General features: G+C 39.3%; 1 protein-coding gene across 2 annotated transcripts in view; it reads right to left on the reverse strand.

Moving 5' to 3' along the window:
- The window catches only part of LOC124411139 (semaphorin-2A), a 282,298-nt gene that overhangs the window by 14,123 nt on the left and 244,490 nt on the right, over positions 1-23,685 (reverse strand). For both annotated transcript variants that reach the window (XM_046890059.1, XM_046890060.1), the window contains 2 exons: positions 12,482-12,569; positions 8,061-8,112 (listed from right to left, as the gene is read on the reverse strand). In XM_046890059.1, coding sequence (XP_046746015.1) covers positions 8,061-8,112; positions 12,482-12,569 — 140 coding nt within the window. The remainder of the gene's footprint in view (positions 1-8,060; positions 8,113-12,481; positions 12,570-23,685) is intronic.

Consider the following 23,685-nt stretch of genomic DNA (forward strand, 5'->3'; position numbering starts at 1 on the left):
CCTGGCACTGAAAACCACGGAGCGAAACAGTCGTGCCGAAAACTAAAGAGTGGTAAATTCAGACAATGAGAATTGCGAGCGTTGGATTCTGGAAACCGAAACTCACAAAGTACTGGACTGATGGACTGGCTACTAAAGTTTTCTCTGCTGGGCCTCTTCCAACGAACCCAACCGCGCACTAATGTCCTTAAGAAAAGAAATAGAGGAAAAGAGTGCAGTTAGAGATCAAACAAAGCAGGTGATTAACTGGTGCATTTGATTTTCAAAGGTCCTCAAGGATTTTACTTTCAATTTTTAGATGTACCACATATACAGTCTAGTCAAAGAGTCCTAGAGACAGAAATATTATATAACAAAGGATTAAAAGAGTTCGTTGAGTTGAATTGAGGTAGTCGTCACGATATTTCCGTTAATAATATAATAATAACAACAATAATAAGCTACATTAGCGTGATTATATTCATAACTTCGAAGAGATGCAATTATTGAATCATTTTTATAATGAAAAAATCAAATTTTTTCAACGTTTCTAATCTACTAAGACACATGTTGATCAAAAATGAATTATCTACAAATAAACAAAGTCATGTTTCATATTTGACTTCTGAGTTGATCAAATGGGGATGAATATTTATCCTATGCCTTAATTAAAAATACTCTACCATTATCCAAAACCTGACGTTATATAAGACTTGTAGAGAATTCATTTACGAACAAAATGCGCCTTATTTTTTCATTCTACAAATGATTCGGTAATGGGATCTCTTCAAAGTGATCAATACCTAATTGTGCTATTACAGCTGAAATTCATGGTTCTTGCAGTATTCTTTCTGTGTTAAAATAATATTCTTTCAACTGAATTCAATTCGATTAAATTCATTCGTATTTTCAAACCTTCGTTGAATCATATTTCTTTCTCTCCAGCTCTCCTCTACGTCTGTACTATACGTTTGATAAATCATCATTAAAAGAAGTGACCAAAAGCCTTCTTAATTGGTTGAGAAAAAAGTGTGAACCAATTTCCAACCTGCACCATTTGTTGATAATTTTTTTCACCAAACGGGTAGGCATTTGATACATTTTTAATCAGTTGAATGCCTTTCACTTTGTTCTTTCCACATGCTTGTGTACTTTTTACGCGTTTCTTCACAGAAATGAGCCCAACCAACACCTCGAAGGGCGGGGCGTGTCGGCAGTTGTAAAAGAGGGGGGTACATTTGGCTGGTAAGAAGGGGGGAGATCACACAATTTACGGCGATGAAATATTAAGGAAGGAAAACTGTGCGGATCCCATGGGCACCGACACCCTCTAACCTGGAACCTTGCATCCCGACAGCCGCGGTATTCGTTAAAAATTTATCGAGCCGAGCCACCGCGGCCCTTTTTATCTCATTAAATAGTAACGCAGGACATCGGGCGCCACTCAGATCGCCGAGACCGAATCGCCAGGACTCCCCAACACATCACCCTCCGTGGACCATCTTTTCTTTATCCTCGGTGTAACGCTGCGCGCTGGAGCAGAGGGAGGCGAGCTTGGAAGCACTTCATCAGCCTGAATATTCATAGGAAATTGATGCACACGTGGGTTACGGTATAAAAAAACCGGGATGATGCGGACCCCGATGCTCGGTAAGTCATTTTTTTTTTTATAATGGACTGTCAACTCTGATCTCTCGATGGAATTCAATCTGCAGTCAATATCGATTTCAATCGGATAACGCCGTTTCAGTTCTGCAGGTGATTTACTCCGTATCTGGTCAATTTTATCTCGGTGTGTGTTATTCCCTTTTTTATTTATTTTTTTATCTTCATATTCATCCCTTATTTTGCGAGGAGTGCGAGGAAGAGCGAGGAGGTGGAGGAGTAATTGAAATTTTTTTACACCCTGGCACCGGGAAAGTGCGAGGGCTTTTCACTTGCGGAAATTTCTTCCTTCCCTCTTGCTACTCTTTATACGTAGGTATACGGTATAGTAGACGCATAGCGGAAGCTTGCGCAGACTTTATTCGACTTGGCAGTTACGTCGAGCGCTTTTCAACATGCGCACAGAATTTACACTCTCTCTAGAAACCGTGGACTAGCGTGAGTGTAAGAAGAAGCAGGGCACCGTCTCGAAAAAAATCTATGGCTATTTAAGTACTTTTCCCATAAATTAAACGGGTATAGGGGATGCTTTCTTCCATCTTGTTCACACCAAGCACGCTCAGACCCTTAGACAGTCCTTGGCCCTCGTTAGCAGAGCAGAAACGACGAGAGAACCCGGGTCGGCAGATGGGGTAGGCGTAATGTGACAATAAGCACGAGTCGCCACGGTAATTAAAAAGTTAAGCCGTAAAGCAGCGAGTAAAGGTGGCAAAGACAAACGAAAGACAGTAACGCTGCAGCAAGTTTGCGAAACTGACGTAGCAGCAGGGGAGGAACGGAACGGAACGGAACGGAAACGAGAGGAAGCGGATTTTCGACTACACTCCAAGTGTTGACTGTTACTTGTTCTGATAATTGCCCTGTTTAGCTGTCTTCAATTACAAATGTTCTCAGATATACGCCCACCGTCTGGAAACTTGCCGAGCCCCGATCTTTGCCCGAGAATTACACCAACTGCAACCCCCTCGTCCGCCGAGGTGGAACTTTCGTGAACGCTCTCAGAACTTGGAATACAAATTTGTTCTAAAAAACCGTTTGTCTTTCATCGCGAGAACTGGAGAGAGGTGAGGAAAATTTAGCTCGAATCAGCTTCTGTACATTCTCAAAGTTAACAATTACTATCCAGCTTGTGAGATTTGGCTTCCTAAAAGGTAGAAAAACGAAATAGAAAAACCTCTTCAAAATCCTACTCAAGTCGACAATTTTTTTTTCTTCCTCTTATCTCGAATATAACATTGTCACGAGAAGATTCTGATTTTAACACGATTAGGATTAGATTTCTTCGGACTCCGAAAAGAGATTCAGATCAACGTTTCTACGAGGGTTCAGGGAGCAAGAACCTCGAGTGATTTCCTATTCATGTTAGGCGCTGACACGGTTCTGAGGACAACGCATTGTGATGATTAGAACTCGGTATTTACGAGACGAGTATTTCGTCAACTCAGCTGAAACTTTTGGACTATATTCACTGAAACTTGACGCGTGTTGTGAAAAATCTTTTGGAACCAGATTGTTCGCATAGCCAGTTGAGAGATAGTGCTTTGAATAGCATAGGAAAGTGATGAAAGAAAAAGAAGAAAAAAAAGGCACAAGCCAGAGTAGCCGTTGAATTATTAAAAACAGTTAAGTATATGGTAAGCCCATTTTCATATGGGGATGTTTGTCGAGGAAGAAACGCCTCTCGTCAAACTAGAATTTTTCGGAGAGCTATCCTAAATTCATCGCCACCGTAAACCCCACGCTACAAGTTACGTTGGGTCTTGTCTGGGTTAGGCAAGACGTTTCCTCCTCCACCTTCGATCCTCTTTCACCCCATAGACCAGCCCCGTTCGAGGTGGATCTTATCCACCCAGACCACGTATATGCGTACACGATGCAGCGATGCTGCGCGAGTGAGAAATGTATATTTAATATCATCATTCTAGAAAGCAACAGGACCACCACCGCACCTCACGTTTATATTTCACGGGGATGTGGGAAGGATCGTTTACCGGGACCTCGTACCGACCGCAGCCTTAACTCGTGGGAGTCGCTGAGCCCATACATGCATCGGTGTGTTCACACCCAAGAGGTGTTCGCTTTTGATTTTGAGTGATATCAAGCCATGGTCCAAGTCCAACCATTCTTCGAACTGTGGTTGGGTTATAAAGAATCCAAGTGTTCCTTCGATCAATGTAAAAGAAGCTTGAACTTGGTCTGAGTTTGGATAATAACTTTGAACTTTACTTAGGGCAGGATGAGGACCTTGAAGAAATTGACTTGGAACAAGGTAAATATTTTCTACGTTGCTAAGACAAAGGTGAGGACTTTAAACTTGACTTTCTCTCAATCCAAGGAATGCTTAAAGTCTGTAACCCAACCTGAATTCGACAAGTGGACACAGTCTATGGACTACTTAGGGCAGAATAAAGACCGTGAAGTTGATTTGGAGTAGGGTAAAGACTCGCAACGCTGCTGAGATAAAGATAAAGACTTTAGTCCAAAGTTTGTAACATAATTCAAATCCAACAAACGAACATTCTCAACAGACTTCCACATCCCACGTCTAATTGACTTTGGTTATCCATGTAGAGGCTGAGAAACCATCCACTGAATGAAAACTTCGATCCATTTGACTCAAAAAATGAAGTATCAATTAACACAGTCAAGACTTGTCACCACATACTTCATTCCCCATAAATGATGCGAACGCGTCTATTGAAAAAAATTCGTTTAATGCACAGTCTGATCTGCTCCAACGTTTGATGCATGAAAACTTTTCCCAACCTCGAATAAGACTTGTGTTGTATACACTAAACTTGCGAGGATTATGGCGCTACTTTTTGCACTTTGCATCCTATCTTCCTTCAGAATTTTGACAAGCTTGCGATTCCCGGCAGCCAACTTCCTCCGATACTTTAACTCAGGCTGACTAGAGACGAGTGGCGTTGGGAGTTGGAGTTGGACTTTCGCTTAGACATGCATAGACACATGCCTTTGCACACATGCAAGTGAATTCCGAGCGAATGTGCTGCAGGAGTATACGAGGCAGCTCCGACGTCCGGAAACGTCAGCTTTCACGATGCTCTCCGGTTAACTTGGACCTGTCCAGTACTCTGTCTACCACATATGCTATACTTTTAGCCGTCAGGTTGCGGTCTGGTATTTTATCGGTACTGACTACAGTATATTCGATTTATGTTCAGCTTTTCCCTGGTTTATTCACCCTCATCTTCCACAGGGTGTAACAGCAAAAATTTGCGACGAGCGAGATGTGCCACGATGCTAAAGCAGCTAGCAGACGTACCTTGTTTGCTGAATATTGCTAATCGATTGGATTGAATAATTCTATGGAATGTAGGATCGTTCCACGCCCGAATAGTTTTGCGTGCGCTAATTCCATGCGATTTCGGTTAGTCTAGGTTATTCGCACGAAAACTCAGGGATATATAGAATAATTTGAGACTGAATAATCCTATGGAATTTATATGATATAATTTGGAATTTCAGATCGAATAATCCTGTGTATAAAACTGTAAATATATTTCGAAGTAAGAAATTTTTTTCCAACATCACGAGTATATGGTAGAATGGAGAATGGCAAATGAGCTAAAAAATTGTTAACACACAACTGTCTGATATTTCAACAAACAATTCCACAGTCGTTAGCATATAGAACGTTGTTCTACCCTCGCAGGAAGGCGATCATAACACGTACGGCGTTGCTGCTGAGTCACGGATATGGAAAAGAAGGAGAAGCTCGGAACAGAGCTCGAACAAAGTTACGAAACGCCATGACAAGTATGAATACGATATAAGACACCATCAGCGGTCCCCGTATTCACCCTTATTCAAATAACATGTCGCTAATAACACCTTCGAGTTGGGCCGTACGATCGCTGTGGATGTGTGCAAAGTGAGAAATTGGATCTCGTTGTGGTTATTTTCTTTTTTTTTTTTTTCATTATATCCGTCTTACTTTATTATTTTTTTTTTTTTTTTTTTTTTGCGTAGTTGGAGTATGAAAAAAAAGAAAGTCGAATACAAGGATGTAGCGACTCACACGATTATGTGACTCGAATTTTACGACTCACCCCTACCTTCGGACTAAAATCGAAACCCAATTCCCGAGGGTGTTAATCCCTCGTGGAAAACGGTGCCTGCGACGGAGAGGCACGGCCACAGTTCTCCTCGTGCGTGTAATTCCATTTTCCACAATGTTCGTTGTTATCCGAATACTTGGAAGTAAGAACTTTATTATACAATAATCGCCGAAGTGAGAAAAAAATTTTTTCCTTCCTTATACAAATTGAGAAAATAAAAATGTGTCAAGAATTTCTTGTAATCTTATCAGTATAACGCATTTTTTCTTAATCTTCCATTTCCGTTTCACGATATTTTTTCGAGATGATGTGAGCAGGCATACGTGTTGATGCAAAAAGGGGACACATGTTGCACGCGAAGCTGTCACCCTCATTGAAAAAATTGTATCTAAATAAAGCTCGTAAAATTGGCATCCCCTAGGTACACGGGCAGCCGGGTAGGATTTTCCCTAGGGTGGATATGTATTCGTTCTGCGGGGAATAAAATATAATGCATCTATATATACATATATAAGGTATTATATATGAGAAGACGGGGAAAAATAAAAATTCTGCGGCTTATTGTCAACGGGTAACCTATACCTTTGTAACATGTGGGTATGGGGATACTCGGCAGGCCGAGGGCCGGGTGGGTGAAATCAAATACAAAGAAACGCGGTACCAAAGCGCACAAAAGCCTGCCGAAGTAACGATTCGAAAATGCAATTACTTATACTGCGGTGCAGGGGCAACGAGCCATTCGCCGCTAGAGACTTGCGCCGAAAAAAGTAGCCGAGGGTGGTTCAAGCCTTCGGCATCGGATTCTCCCTTGAAAAGTTTATAGTTCCATCGAACGACTGCCGAGGAGCGATTCGAGGACGAGAAGAAAATATAAATAAAAGTCGAGTATGAAGGGGGGGCGAAGGAGTGGAAGCTGGAATAAGAAAGACGCTCGATTCTGATCTTGCAATTACTGTCTCATCTTACGAGTCGATCGATCTTTTGGAGAAATTTTTATTTTCAAAAGATTTCTCTACTCTGATTTTTCTGCAAACTTCAGAGGAAGAACAAGATTTTTTTAAAGATTTTAACAAACTTTTATCGACGTTTTGAGTGAAAAGAGTAATTTCATAGTAAACAAAGTAAAAGTCACGAATGTCTGTAGGATACTTTTTTCAAGTAAAATCAAGAAAAATCTGAAAATTCGAAGTCGGAAAAAAAAGTGTCTTCATTTTTTATTATAACTCGTTTCACCTTGACTGGTATTCGGAAATTCTTACTTCTACGTGATTATACTCCAAAAGACTAGTTGACTGCTGTGAAATAAAACTGTATCAGCGAAAAAACTCCCTCGAGATATTACAGTTCTTTCTTCATATATACGCCCTCTCGAATATCGCGTGAACCCTTCTTTCGCAAACTTCAAAGCGATTGAAAAACATTGCATTGCAAAGTTAGCTCTGAAAATTGCACCTTTTCAGCAATAATTATCGTACCTCGTACATTTTTTTTTTTTCCTTAACATTCTTATTCTCAAATAATCACAAACCCGATCGTTCTTTTTATTTTCACCGAATGTGTCATAAAAAAAAAAAAAAAAAGTATATAAATTTTTACACAACAATACAATTTCTAAATTGATTCAACTATGCAATTATTTTACCAGCTTTGTCCGTCTTTCTTTTTTCAAATCTTCTTTTCACTTTCATCAATATTCAAATTGTCACCAGTTCGGGACAGCTCGTGAAAAATTCGATTCAATTTTTATCCGTAGGTACGATTGAGGTGCCGACCACGTTCCTGCACCGCACAGCCACTCGCGAATCGGAGGTGAAAAAAAATTCCCCCCGTAGGCACCGTAAAAAAGGACTTGATATGCATCGTGCGCGAATACGTGTACGTTCATGCTCTCCATCCCTTACCATGTCCACCAACTACATCAACGCGCCATAAACGCGTGTGAATAATCTAACGAGTTCGACCCAGGATTGGCCACGTGTTCCGAAACATTTCTGAGTCCAACCCCCGGCACGGGGGTCGACAATGGATCGCTTAGCGCCGTCAGAAAGTGTCAGCTGTCCCTGCGGCGACACCCAGGACCACCAGGGGTGGGTTATGATTGACATTTTTATGGGGATGGACCACTCCAGATTTCGGGTCGATAGACTTTTGTCAAGGACCTAAAGAAGGGGGGAGGGAGATGGGGAAAAGTGGAACTTTTACCCCTGAGATTATTTTGTACCGCGAAATCGTCAACTCATTCTCATTGGGCTAGAATTTTCTACCAATTGTAACGAATTTCATGTTTTTCAGTATGACAATATGGAGATTATGAAAATCGTGATGGTAACTCACCTCGCAGTTTGAGTGACTAATGTTGCTCAGGTTTAATCTGAAGACTTTGTCCCTGAAACATGAAAAATAAAATAAATCAATATAGAATTTTTGAAAATCACACCACTAAATCATACCACAAAAAAAAAAAATAAAAAATACATATATAATCGCTTTACGTCTGAAAGTAAGTTTTTTATATTATTCTAATCACTTTTTGAGATCTTTCAACTGATTTTCGTCCCAAAAATATAATATGAAATTGTGTATAGCCCGCAAGCTCGATTTTCACCGAAGACGTAGATATTTATTACGTAAGTGGTTAAATTTGACTCTGGTCGACAAGGGATGCTTCTGGGCGGGGTATAAAACTGCTTGATTAATGATCCAGGGCATTGATTTTCTCCCATGTCTTACACGGTGTAACAAAGCCAATTTATGATTAATGGACGCGGTTGTATTACCATTCGGAGTAAACAGCCATTTATACGTTGCGAGTTTTCGATCTTCGCAAAGCTTTTTTTCCTCCGATTACCGTGGCTTAGTGAGTTGATCGCTTTGCGAATTATTCCTGTTTCACGCAAACAGCGAAAGCTCCGAGTCTTGAGGAGAAAAAAATTGAAAAAATTCTTATTCCTTTTTTTTTTCTCTAGACTAAGAAATTCCGGAATAAGGAATCCAATATCACTGCGTGTATATACAAAGAAAGCTTGACAAACGACATTTTTTGGAAGCAATAATTCGAGACCATACTCATGTACATGATCCTTTCAATCAAAAGATATCGCAGATCAAAGAAAGAAACGACGGTCTGCGATCACAGCGGATTTTCAGCTTCACCTTACGACAATCGAACCCTTTGATGCTTGAGTTTTTGTCTGTAATACTTTATATCGAAAAATCAAATCTATTTTCTACGAGACAAAACTCACACGATTTAATTTCCAAAATCGATATTCGTAATTTTTAACAAATTGAAAATGTATTTTTGTTTTTGTTTTTTTTTCTGATTTTGTACATATCATTTAGTTTCACATTTTTAATGTGCTTTTATTGGTTTGAATAATATCGAAATTTATTGTTCAGCAATTTTTTTCTCATTCCTTGCTTTGCGTTCCTTTGGTAAAAAATTGTTCAATACAATTTATTAGGAAGAAGAAATTTGTTGGAATTTAAAGAAATCAGGTGAAGAACAACTTCATCCAATTATTGATTTTGAGTGTTCAAAAAATGCTCGCTTTGAACTGAGTCAAACTTTCAACACATTCCATATGTGTAACAACAAATTACAATAATACAAAAATCGATATGCTACGTAACACGATTGTTGGATGAAGGGCGACTGATTGGGGCCGAATGGGAGTTGAAGATACACTGAGAGGGAAAGGGTCGATTCTACAGATTCAGTTCTACAGAACGAATGTTCTACAGACTCGTTTCTACGTGAATATTTTTCTACGGGAAGGAACTTGAAATTTCCATCAGAAATTATCCAGCATTAATTTATTCTACATGAGAAATATATTCTATAAAAAAATATTCTGTAAAACAATTCTCATGTAGAATAAATCATGCAGGATAATTTCCTCCTGCGAATTTCAAGTTCCTTCTTGTAAAAAAATATTCATTTTGAAACGAATCTGTAGAACATTCGCTCTGTAGAACTGATTTCTGTAGAATCGAACCTCAATCCACTGGGATACACGAAGTTCATATACCTACGTATTATACATCCCTTCTTAGCCGGAAACTGCATTCATAACTTACGATTAGACGTAACTTTAGAATCACAAGTCGAAATGTATCTACGTTGATTACGTGATTGGCAGGATGTCCATAGTTGAAAATAGATCGATCGATATTCGGACGGAAGGATTCTGGAGGCAATCACCGGGTGCATTACGAAATTACTTGTTTGTGTATCCTCGATCATTTCTGCAATGTTGCATGACGTAACCTAACAACAAATTACTTTGCAATTGTTGTCTGCACTGTGTCGCGTCGCGTCGGAAGCTAAGTATTGACGCGTGACGAACGGAAGTCTATACCTGATTGAAACGTATCCGAATTGGCATATTATCGGCTTTATCTTCTGTTTGTAATTTCCGGTCCTCGTATGTAATTACAGACTACGTAAACGGCAGTGTAACGCAAAATTACGATGAGTTAGCTCGACGGTTACGTAATTATTGACACAATGTGTTAATCTTGACGTTTGATTTACGAACAAGTTTTTTAATCCACGAAAAACTAACATGAGATTCGCAAAACTCTTTCTAATTAATTACGAAGAAACTGAAAATATTTAGTTTTACGTCCACTTGACATGTGTTGAGTTCTTGCCACTAAGCTATGGGATAACTTTAAGTTTCAATCGTTTTTTTTTTGCACTTTTTACGAGAAAAGTAAAAACAAAAAATATGATCACGTCAGATAACGCGAAAAACTTTAGAAAAAAGTAATTCGAATCGGCACGCGTATTACTGAAGTTGCTTTATTTCGAAGTCAGCAAGTTGTTTTTTATACGAATTCAATTAATTCAAGTTCGATCAATTTGTTTATTTAAAGTATTATCGCAAGCTATTGAATATTTCGCAACACTTCAAGGAACTCATAAAAAATTTAAATAATTTCAATATCAATTCGACCTAATTCAAGATAATTCCTATTTATTTATGTTAATCCTATTAGCGGTTTAATTTATGATGATTCCCGATTATTTTAATCAATTCATGAAACATTGTTATGCTAATTTCCTAAGAATTATTTTCGCCTTGAATCCACTCAAAAACGTTGATTCGGACTTAAATTCACGGAAAGTTCCGCAGCCTTCGTAAATCTCGGAAGTGTATCGTTTACGTTGAAATCCCCGTTCGACGCATCTTTGAGAAATTGTATAAACATAAGATTAATGTAGCGTGTTTCGGATACGTCCAGAATTTTGAAACCACCTCAAACCTATGGAAATTTGTTAACAACTTTTCACGATATTATACACTCACAACAGAAAAATGTTTACTCAAAGTCAATAAAATTTGCCAAAATTCAGGAAATTTTTGCATTTGCATTATTTGCAAAATGAACTGAAATTTTTCTTTAAAATCAAATTTAAAATCCAACAAAACCTTTTTTTAAATTCGTACAAATTTTTCCTTCCCATTAATCGAAGGTTATTTAAAAAAGGAAATATCTTATTACAAGAGATAATATCTCTTCGAGTATAAGTCAAAATTTTTCATTTGGTTATGACTGTGATTTTCACCACCAAAGTGGCAAAGGTATAAAAAAAGAAAGAAAAATCTGAAAGCAGGATGAACTGTAGAACCAGCAAGCCATAGTTGAAACAATTTTGATCTTCCCCTCGGCTTTGATGGTCGCTTAATCTGGCAGTGATCACCTCCCCAAGTATGGGGATTCTGACGCAGGATTGGATGCTGGGGTATCATTCATCGCTTCTGTCTAGAGTCGCGTAGTTTCGACGGTCCTGCAGGACGACGTCGTCGCGTAGCGTCGCGTCGGCCGATGCCATTCAATAGGCCCACCACCCCCTGCGGCCTCCATTATCAACCTTGTAGCATTTTGTTGGCATTTACCAAATTAAGGGGTCGGGGGTTTCTCTACAAAGAAACAAACCGACGGAGGGAGGAAAGGATCAAGGCATATAATACTCTTCGACGGTATATAATAGTAATGACGTCGACGGTGAGCAAAGCAGGAGGAAGAAAAGCCGGAAGAAAGCTGAGTGGACGAAGAAGCCACCCTTGTAAAGTACAATCTGTACCAGGCAACGATGCATCAACACCGTGCAACCCTTGTTTTCTTTCTCGTTCGTCACTTCCATGCTTCAAAGGCATCGCGAGAAAATTATAAATAATAATAATAATTATATTTCATTCTGTATTTTTTTTCCCCTGAATTCATGTAGAAATACAACTTCAAGCATCCAGAGTTAAATGTTAACTCCCTCTTCAATATTTATGTGAGGAAAGAGAGAAAAGTGAAACATGTAGGTAATAAATCAGAAACCTAGCGTGAAACTCTCGTATCAATGAATAAATATCTTGATTTAGTCCGTAGTTGCAGGTTATTTGATAATCAATCACCTTTTGGTATTGATAAAACTGTACATCTGACTTTCAAAAGCACCGGAACAACCAAATCGAAGTTTAACTAGAGTTGCCAGAATGAAAGATCTGGGAGTAATAGCGATGATCGATGATTAATAATCAGCTAAAGTAGACTGAACATGTGCAGAAATCGATTGCAAGAATTATGTACCGATTATTCATATTCGCAAAGTCAAGTAAGATAGTGGAGAAAAATCCATGTTTGCCATTTATTAAAGCGGACTTACTTTCGCGTGAATCACGCCAGTATTAGTGATGTGATAAAAAATTCTCATTCCTTACAGTAAAAATACGTTTGATTAGAGAAATACTTACATAGCACCGACGTAAAGAGCGTCCTTTTTACTATCCAGGTACAGTGTTCTGTAGTACAACATCCCGCAGCTGAACTCTCGCACGTGTTCTGTGAAGAGAGAAAACAGAAAAATGCTTTCATTAATAATTGAGATCCATCAATCATGTTGCTGTATTATGTACACAGTGATGTACCAATCTTGTTAATTAAACTGATTCAGTTAATCATGTAACTCGTGGTGTGTAAAGTGATTGTCAATGTTCGTGTATTTCACACGATAGTATTTTATTACATGCACGAGTAATGTGGTTTTAATTAGTTTACAAAATTGCTTTGCAACTGACGCTGTGTTTAATCCGTTCCATAGAGGAAATCACTTGTTCATATGATTAGCAAATTGGATTTTCAATCAAAGTGTATACCTTCCCTATTTATCCTGAAAATCGAACTTTGACCCTAAATCTTTAACCCTGGTAACACTGGTGTCACATCGGTGTAGCTGGAAACCCCAAATCAGAAACGAAGATGCCGATTCAAATGAGTTAAAAAAATTCAGGGATATTCTTTAGCCATTGTATTTCAAAATAGTAGAATGAAATTTCGAATGTTAAAAAAAAAAATTTAATTTTTTAAGATTTTAAGATATTTCATTATTCACCTTGAATCGAATGAGATTATTTTGAATTTTTTTTTTTTTTTGTACAAAATTCTGTTGTGTAACGTAAGGGTTAATCACGAAGTCCATAAAAATTCTTTGGTGGATTATTGAAACTGAAACCAAAAAAAAAAAATAAAAAATATTTTGAATCGAGGGGCAGAGTTTGAATCTCAGCTGATCTCTTCAACATGTTGTGAATATATTACGGAGATGAAAAACAGAGAGGGTTCGATTTCGGTGCTACTAGACATCCGGTTTGTACAGCTCTCGCTGAGCCTATGCAATGTGAAATATTATACCATTGTTCGCGATCTGTTATAGTTTGGAGTGGTCGAGTCTCTGTGTATCCACGAGGGCGGGGGTTGCTGCTTTCATATGTTAAGCAGATCAGTGTCGAGGGTGAAGTTCGGGGTGCAAAAGGCGCGGAGCATTGGCCGAGCTTTTTGCGGAAGAAGGAATATGGAATGGAAAGCAAAGAAAAGTTGAAAAAATAGAAGGAAAAAAAAATCCAAGCACCCTCGAGGAGTTTCGCGCGGATATGATTAAAAAGGAGGAAGGAAAATAAGAAAATCAGAAACACGGGCGACTTTTTCCCAGTATAATATGCAACCAGCTACACTCTAAGGTAGTTTCTAACTCGATTTATATTTCCGTGGCTATATTTCACCCTCTCGCGACTCATATCACCCGGATAGATCAGGAGAGGCGTTCCGCGTTCGTGATGTAGCCGAAAAAAGTTCACCAGAGATAAATGAAGCTGTTAGCCAGATTTAAGCAAATCTCGACGCGGCTCCTCAGCTTCCTTGCGCTCCATCATCTCGCTTTATCATACCTTATACCTTCATGTTTCTTCTTCCTTTTTTTTGTGTATAATATATACTTGGTTTGTTATTAATCTTGACTCTTGATTTGTGGGAAAAATCAGGATGTGTAACAGATCAATTCGTTGGTTTATTTAAACAGTTACGTATCTAATTCCTTCCATCTTTTTATTATTTCAATTCCTGCGTACACGAATCGTGAAATTTTACTTGTGAATCAATTTTTAATAATCGAAATATTGCGAAAATTGATTTTAACATTATTTTTTTTCTTTCACTGCACTGTGAAATGTATAAAAGTGGGGCAACAGCATCAATGCTTGTGAAGACGACAAATACCGAGACATTGTTAAAATGTGTTACTTTTTCACTAATTTATGCAAAACTCTGGAATAATAAAATATAAAGGTGAAATTGCGTTCGAGTAAGAGTTTGAAATGAAAAGTACCGGCAAATAAAAAAAGTGAGTAGATGTTTTGGTTCATTTAACGTTGAAGCGAATTCAATATCCGAGGCATTTCCCTCTCGGTATGCATCGGGGATTGATTCGATCATAGATTACGAACACCGATGGCGGGAGCTTGCAGCAAAGCTCATTCGAGTTTTGTTGAGTCATCAGAACCCGTAACGCGGTATCATTTCGAAGTTACTCCTCTCCGGCGAGTCTCCCGGGCGTCTAGATTCGCTGGCCGCATTGTTATCTCTCCGCTTTTATCGCCTGGAGGGGCAACAAATTTTACTTCATTTCCGGTGCGGAACCGCCGCGGCGTGGTCCATGCCGGGAAACTTTGGGTCGGGAGATCAGCGGAGATAGGTGCGTGCCGGGGTCGTGAGGCCAGACAACGACACCGAGATTTCAATGCTCGCGACATTTTTATGGTCAACGTAGAGTACGTAAGGCTGGTTTTCGAAAAAGTTACGCGACGGCGAAGCAGATTCCGCTAAAATTATTTACTGTTTTGAACGAAACACGCCGAGAATTTTCTGCTTGGAATTACTAGCCGTATGGATTTGCAACTTTTTAGAGAGTTGGGAGTCGATAAGTAGAATGGCTTGTATTGAATGGATGAGTTGTAATAAGAAATTTGAAAAGATGCGAAACTCTGGGTGAGAGAATTTTTATTTAGAAAATCGAAGTATAGGATGGTGTAAAAGAAAAAAGAAAACAGAAAAAAACGAGACTTATTTGAAATGTGAATAAAATCCGCACGCGGTGACAGAATTTCAAAAACTTTATTTTGCTTTAAACTAGAAGATTGAATTTTTCATGTCACGTTTGAAAATCGAAAAAAGCTTTATTCGCTGCTGAGATACAAGCTCTTGGAAATCGGGTTTCGAAAAAGCGCGCTTGGGGACTGAAAAAATTGATATCAAAGAATATTAAACTTAATTATGATTCGAAACACGATGAAATGAAAAATTATTTTTTCTACTTTCCAGGAAAAAGCTTTTCGAAAATCGGTCATCGTGTTTGGATTTTTTTCACGCTTCAAATCTGTAGAGATAAAAATTCTCGGTACAATTCAGATCGTCAAATAAAAAATTCGGTTTCAATCTCAATCCTGCAGGATCGTAACAATCCTGAATTGAGATATTCGTAATAAATTGACGTATAAAAGAGAAAGAAAAAAAAAAAAAAACTGGCCAGAAAAGCGGAGTGTTTTATAAAATTCATAAAATTTTCAGATCCCAAAATCCAATTTAATATCCCTATTGTTCTCAGTCCATAATCTGGCCTCCATTGTTTCTCGACTTCGATTCGCTTTTTCACGAATTCCCGTGACACATGGTATACTTATGGGTATTCCACATCGGCGGAACCTTCGAGTCTTCTCTTTTTTTTCAGCTTATAACCGGTGTCTGAAACAGCTCTGATCCTGGCTAATCTCCGTCCATTACGACGCCATTAACATATTCATGGTGTCCCATAGGAGGTTCCGCATTTATAATCGACATGAGAGAGAAACTGAAGCTAGTCGAACGGACGGAAACGAATAAATACACGTAACGAAGTTTATTTTGCAGAAAAAAAAGTAAACGGCAAAACGAACAATGAAAGATGGAAAAAATCGATGCCTAACTTCCGGTGCGAATTAACAAGTTGGAAAAGTTTATCAGCTGGTTTTTGGTCAACCTGTTTTGAACGAAGTGCCAAAGTTTTCGCACCGCTACACCAGGGTGCCGGAAAAACACCTCAAGATATTACAAATGGCCCTCGCAAAATTGATATTATATTTAATTTCGTCACGTGATTTTCTGGTGTTTCAGGCGATAAACTTCCAACGCGAAACGAGCTGAGTGAAAATAAAGAGGTACGGACAAAATGTAGCTTACAAATCAGCACGAACTGAGGACAGTTGAAAACTGCGGAATTACTGATTCCACCAAAATTTCAAACTGTAAAAAAAAAAAAAAAAAAAAAAAAAAAAAAAAAAAAAAAAAAAAAAAAACTGCAGGATGAATTTTCCCAATTTTTCTTACGAAATACCTATCACATTCAGGATATACATTAAATTATTTTCGACTGCTTGTACTTTACAGACGAAAAAATATCGCATGAATTTCGTTTAAAAACTGACGATTATAACGTTACGTCACAGTTGAGGTATGTTTCTCATTTTGGGTGGCTTTGATGAAAAACTGATTATAGAATTAATGACACAATGAAAAAAAAAAATAGAAAGGAAAAGTGTTGGAAAAGCCCACATTATTCATAAATATAAACTACCAGAACAAAGTAGAACGAAAATATTCTTATATCCTTAAAACGAAATAAGCCTTCGTATTTTCTTTTTCGTCCTTCTGTTTTTCTATCATGTATAACCAGAAGAATTATGTAAATCTAACAAAACAAGTATTTTTAAGAAAAACGAAAATCTGTTGTATCAATTTCAATCAAGAAAAGCAATAATAAACTTTACTAGACAACTAATACACTAAATCATTGCCATGAAACGATGCTGAACGTAAATTTTTTCCATCAATTTTTCTCCGTTTTATTCAAAAAATTGAAAAGAGTATAAAACCAACCGGTGTATGTTGGTGGTGAAAAAAAATTTTGCTGAGGAAAGGTAAAGTAAAAAGGTAAAGCGTAGAATAATTCGCATACATTTTTTGTTTCTTTTTTCCTTTTTTCTTTTTTTTTTTCCTCTGTATTTCGAAGATGAATGTGACACGAGTGTAGCGAGCGAGGAGGCCACACGTGTGTAGCGTTGCCAATTTAATTCGCAGTCGCAATTGAATAACACGGTGACTCCACCCCCTTCGTAATGTTTCGTTTCACCCTTGCAGTAGGTACGGTGGCGGCGCTTAGCTCGGCGGGAGATTAGGTCAGCGGGGGATTTTCGGGAACGTTTTTTATTATTCCCCCCGCCATTTCTTTTTTCGTTTTTTTTTCTCTCTCTCTCTTTTATGTTCCTTTTTTCTTTCCTTTTTTTTTTTTTTTTTTTTTCTTTTGCTACCCGTCCGGCTCTGCGGCCCGCTGCCTCAAAATACCCGGCATATGGTCGACGAAGATTACAAGGATTCAACGCGCCCGCGCCGGCCTGCGGAACTTCCTATCCGCAGCATAACCGTGTCCAATTCCGTACCATATTATTATTTTAATCTTTTAAGCCCTATGCGTCATCGCTCAATATGTTTTATCGCGTAGCCGGCTGCACGGTTAGAGCGGCACGGATCCGCAACCAGCTCATAATTCCTTTGCGATTTGCGTTTCTTTGATGACTCCTCGCGCCCATTTATCTTAGTTAAAAGAGATTTAAGGGACTGTGGGATGGCTATAATTATAATAACTGGTGGAGTATCGTAGAGCTATAAAATTTCCGGAACTGATTTTTCGTCCCTATCAAAGAAAAAAAAAAAATAAGTAAGAGCTTCTGAGTAATAGTTGAGTTTTTTATTTTCTTTTCTTTTTATCAACAAATATTTTCTCAACTGACTGCGAACTGTACATCGTTTACGATTATATTTAATTATTGCAATTTTTTGGAGACAAAAGTTTTCTTCTTCAGAACAAGAGACTCGTTTATATTCATCGATCGAAAGGTTTCATTTGAAAAAAAAAAAAAAAAATTTGGATGGTGTATTATTGTTGACTGATGAAAAATGATCTCAGAATACCAAGGTTTCTACATAAAAATTTTGTCGTTTTCGTGGTTGAAGTGGTTTTGACTTTTAAGCCAACGTAGAAGCTGACGGTGTTACAAATGTTAAATTTTATGATTCTTAGCTGGCAAAATTAATTGAGTATTCCGTTTTGATTGAAAGTTTTCTTTGAACAAATTGCAATTTTATATTTTAGGTCGCGTGAGATTTCACATAATTGTACAATTTATAATCCTCAGAGGATAACAATTAGTCGACGAGAATGTTTATTCAGCATGAAAGATAAAAATAAAACAAACAACAAAGAGGAAAATACATTCATATGCAAAATCTATGATTATGGAGGAAGCACGTTGTTCCTTTTGAAGGACAGATGTCGATCAGGTGGTTCAGGCTCGTTGGATAAATCGAATCAAAGCATACGCCGCAACAGGAATATCAATTGGATGTGTGTAACTTTTTTTTATTTATTCTTTTCGTTTGTTGAATTAGAGGCCTGGCGCTGAGGGGCGTCTTGTTTTGCGGATCTTTGTACCGTGCCCTTATCGAATCGATTCATTTTTTCTGGTTTTACCTATCAAATATGCAATCTACGTGTTTATTTCACTTGAAATTCTGCGACAATTTGTTTGAAACATGTAGCGAATAAGATATTATCTCTCTTTGAAATTCACCCTGAACTTTACAAAGATACTTCTAAATCAGATTTGTCTTACACCCATTTCAGACAAAACATACGATTTTCAATGAACCGTAAATTTCGACCAAATTTAGTTAAATTCTATGTAAACACTTTTAGATTTTTACGATAATGGGTCAAACGGTTATTCCCATAGTTAGTAAAGCAAATGCGTTTACAGACGCTATCAGTACTGAATAAAAAAAAAAAAACTCCCGCTATAGTTCAGTTTCTGATCTTGTTACATTTTGCAACAATTTGAAAATTTTCAGCAATTCTTAAGTACTGTAATTCCTCCATATTTTCTCAATCTTCCAGTAAATTCGTAAGTCTGTAAATTTGATAGTGCCACAATTATCCCTTTTACCATCTAATTATCAAAACTACCAAAGTCAAACGCGCTAATCATAAGAGTCTTCGAAACTCCCGTGAAACGATTCCAAGGGTACAAAAGATTTCCTCACATCTCTAATATGGCGTCCGAAATTTGAAAAACCTCAAACGAAATTGAATGCCGAATAATCAACCAGGCAAGGATTGAGTTAAGACAAAAAACAAAAAAAAAAAAAAAAAAAAAAAAAAAAATGAGACACCTTATATCCGGTGTTATAACACGATAAAGGCGCGCCCACGCTTCGTGTCGCAGAAAGCGGGTGAGTGAGTATATTGTCATCTTGTTTCGGTGGATCAGCAGCCGATATCGAGGTACAACGTGTCCGCCGTGTTGTAGTCGGTTCTTCGACATTTATACGTATTTTATCCGCCCCTCTCGTGACCCACGAAAGCCTTCTGATTCCCTCTCGCCTCTTCCTTCTTCTTCTCGATTCCTCTCTCGCCCTTGTAGATTGCGCAGCCCTCCGACTCCTCTCCATCTCTCATACATGCATAGATCTTCATCTTCACGCAGTTTCGCACTCTCGCGACGCGACGTAGAGACGGATAAAACGTATTACGACGTTCTGGTTCACCGTCCGCATCTTTGCTATTCCCACGACTATCTCTACACCGTCTTCGGAGACCAGGGTGACGCTGGATAGTGGATTGTTACAACAACATGTTCATCCAATGACGGTGACAATCTTACGCTAAGGTAAAATGTCTGCCTCGTCTTCTCACTGACACGGTATTTCCATAATAGTTATTTTTGAGGTAACCATTTTTCATCCACTTCGTACTGTCGCAGTTTTATACGCAATGCTAGTTCACATAATTTTTACCGCGATGCTGGAGTAGCTTCTGCAGAGCTTTTCACTACTTCACACGAGCCACACATGGCAGTTTAAAAATGTACCGTTTCTGCTTCGATTCGTTTTGAGTTTCATTTCCTACTTGACTTCTCATTTTTCGGATAACAAACAGTCGTAAAACAAATTTCGACGAAACATTCTCATCCGTATAGCTACAGGAAAAAATGTCTCAAAAAATCGTTAGCAAACCTCCACCTTTCTCTTTCTCGGTGTACATTGAACCTCTTCATCTATAGTTATATACACATAACTTAGGGATGTACTTGGATGTAGGTATAGAACAAAATGTTAGCATGGTATAATAAGCTGAACAAAGAAAGATAGAGGGGCTGGGGGTGGGCGGAGGGGGGGGGAGGGGCGAGCGAGAGAAAAGGGACAAAGAATCGGGAGGTCGCGGAAGGGAGTTGAATAAACGGATCAAGAGAGGGATGAGGAGTGGAGAACGAGGTTGGATATAGGGGTGGAAGCGAAGAGGGGTTGCAGCGGTTCGCGTTCGGTGTACCGCCGCGTCACTCCCCTCTCATTAATCAACTCTCGCGAGCAGGAATTCGATTATTGGATATTTTAATCAGGATAATAGGCTACGCTCCGCGCGATACGTCGGGGTAATAAGCAACACCTTTCCACAAGCTGTCCCCTTTGTCCTGCACGCGTCCCTCCGACAACCATCTTCCTATCCTCCCTCGTCTCCGATCAGTGTCCTCGACCCCTGTGCTGCTGCGTACGTGTATCTACGAGTGACGTGTGTGCACCCTATGCACGATGGTAGGTTGGTACGTACCTACACTTAAGACAGGTCATAAACGCTTGTCCTATAACCGGAGAACTATAGACATCCCTTATCGACCCCAGCCTTGGTTAATTGGACTCAAAGCCTGGGGATGAGAGTGTTTGCACTGTTTTTTTTTTTTTTTTTTTTTGGTTTTATTGACAATGAAAGCCACTGACCTTTCACCATCCCCTAGCCGGAAGGTCAGTCGACCTCAACAATTTATGGTACCCGTATTATTACAGGTACGATGTACACTTTGTTGGACAATTTATACGGAGCTTTACATTGTTCTAAGTTACGTGACATTAGCTGGACTGTTTATGTTACGAACTCTGCATTGTTAAACGAATAGAAATGATTGTTGTAAATTGAACGTTTCGGAATGATTGTTTGGAAAAAATATACTGAAAATTCATCAGGGACCTATTGTTAAACGGTATCATCAATCAAACTGTAAATTTCGACTCTATGGAGGGATTAAATTGAACATTCATGAGCTGTGAGGATAAGGTAAATGTACAGTTTTCAGCTATCTTAAGTTACTTCATGTGGCTGCATCAATTCGACAAGTTACGTTTAATATTCCTGACATTTTCGTAACCGATTTGATAACTAAAAAGAGTTAAAGTAATGACCAAAACGAGTGAAAAAATGTCGATCAGTCTGACAAAAAACGGTGCCTTGGCCCAAATGGATCGTTAATCACGATAAATATTTATTAAAAATCATAATGTAATGCATAATAAAAGTGCTTTTGTATCACAGACACGTAAGGCTAATTTATCCGGGAATGACCCATCAGCTTTTTAGCGATGGTTGCTGAAAATTTCCACCCGGTGATCTGGCCACGCTAAGGAATTTCCTTTTTTTGTCAAAAGTATGCATGTAATAACGGATGAGGGGCTCCGGGATAGGCGTGGCGGAAACAAAAAAATTAGCGAAGCTCAACTCGTACTGGCGTAACGTCGTCGTGCGGGTCTGGCGTGCATGAATAATGCCCGAAATAAACGGTGTTATCTTTTCGTTCCACCCGTATAGGTTTCCGTCGGGAGGCAAGGGTGGCGGGGTTCCTGGGGCTCCCTTGATCCCTGGATCTCTCTCTCTCTGGTAGTACGACGACGGGGTTGGAACCGGAAGCGTCGGAAGGAACGCGTCACCACGTCCCAGCACACGGAGATACGGCGAATCGAGCACCCGGCGAATCCAGTGGTCTCCACCCTCCCGGCTACGTGGCGCATCGCATCCCCGAAGACACGACCGGCGCAATTTCCCGGCCGCGGACGTGCCTTTATCGGCCACCAACCCGACCACCCTCTCACTCTCTTTTCTCGCACAGGTGTGGGTCTGGTCTCTCATCCTCAGACCATGGTAGTGGTGGGGTGTAATCAAGATGGCGAAGGGTTTTCGGTGTGCATTGTATGTACGAGGGAATCGGGCGAGGCGAGGTCCGCGATCGGATCAGAGGAGGCGCGTTTATCATCGTCGAGGAATCTACTACAGGGGTGTAATCAGACCGGCACTGGCACCCCTCCTTGCTAATAACGAGTTACAACCCTTCCGACGTCGGGGCGACGGGCGCGGTGGGAGTAATTGCCTACATAATCACACACGTTGCACAAACCGGCTTCACCACACGCCCCGCTACCTCTTCTTTTTTCTTTCAACCCCCGACTGTCCGCGCGCGATTCGCATTATGTCAGCGGAGGGTGCGGCCGCGGACGAGGTTCCTGGTATTTCGAGCCACGGACGTTGGGAGCGAAAGCGATCTTGCCGGTATGGTAGGGAGAAAAAATGAGGGAAATGAGAAAAGGAGATGAGTGGCTGGTTATTGAATTGTCCAAATGAGCTCTCGGGATATTGAACCATTGAAACAAGCTCCGCGACCGTACCCTTCAGCTTGTCAATGATTTTCCAATCTCACAATCTCCGATACACAACGTCTTTGTGACCCAAGAGTTACGACAAGAGAGGTTCGTCATTAATCAGATGGAGATTTATACTGGTCTGGAATTATTGAACTGTGTTTTAGAACACTTCGGGCGCAGGTCAAGGCTTTGAGGTATTAATTATACAATCTGCCCAGTTAATCAGTTATTGGGCAAAGCTTGAATGCGGAAAAGTTTTACTTCAAATCATCTTCCGAGCTTCAAACCTAACAAACATGAACACGCACGTAATTTTGATCCAAAGTATGTCAACAGGAATTTATCTAACTTCTGTGATCATTAAGCCTATGGACATTCGTTGAAAAATGCCAATAAAAACACGTGTTAGCGAAAATATTGATTTGGTACTTGAATCATTTTCTCAAAATCAACGATTAAGAGTATCTTTATCATTGTCTGAAGTACCTTATATCAACATCCAAGAACAAGAGTATCAGTTGGCTTGATGAAACGACTGCTGGATATTGGAGGTTCCACAAATATCATCAGTTTCTTGGACACCATCATTTTTTGATGTTATAAATACTTGAGTACAGAGATATTGGACCGTTTTGTCTGACTATCCTAAAAAAACACTAACAGAGGATCGTATCATCTAAGTTCCATCATAAGTATTATCTCAATATACGAAAATTTCGGTTACCCGATGGGCAGGACGAAAATATTTCTTTCCTAATCTACAGCATACTCAGCAATATACATATCCGTATAGTGCAAGGTGATTATCGGACATTGTCATTAGTCTTCATATCATATATCCGCACATTGTGTACTCCAGTTTTGGCCTCAAGTATAGCGGTAGTTGAAAGTAAGACTTCCACCATCCTAAAACCTGATATCTACTTTGATGAAGGCATGGTGCGCGAGGGAGGAAAACCGGAACACAAAGAGAGTCCGATTTCCATGCCGTGAGTCTCTGGGGTCCTGTGGAACCAGCCAACGGACAACTCCTAGAGGAGATCGTTGATTCCCCAGTTGCGCGTGTGTGTAAGCA

The sequence above is a fragment of the Diprion similis genome, chromosome 10 (assembly GCF_021155765.1).
Source record: "Diprion similis isolate iyDipSimi1 chromosome 10, iyDipSimi1.1, whole genome shotgun sequence".
Taxonomy (NCBI): domain Eukaryota; kingdom Metazoa; phylum Arthropoda; class Insecta; order Hymenoptera; family Diprionidae; genus Diprion; species Diprion similis.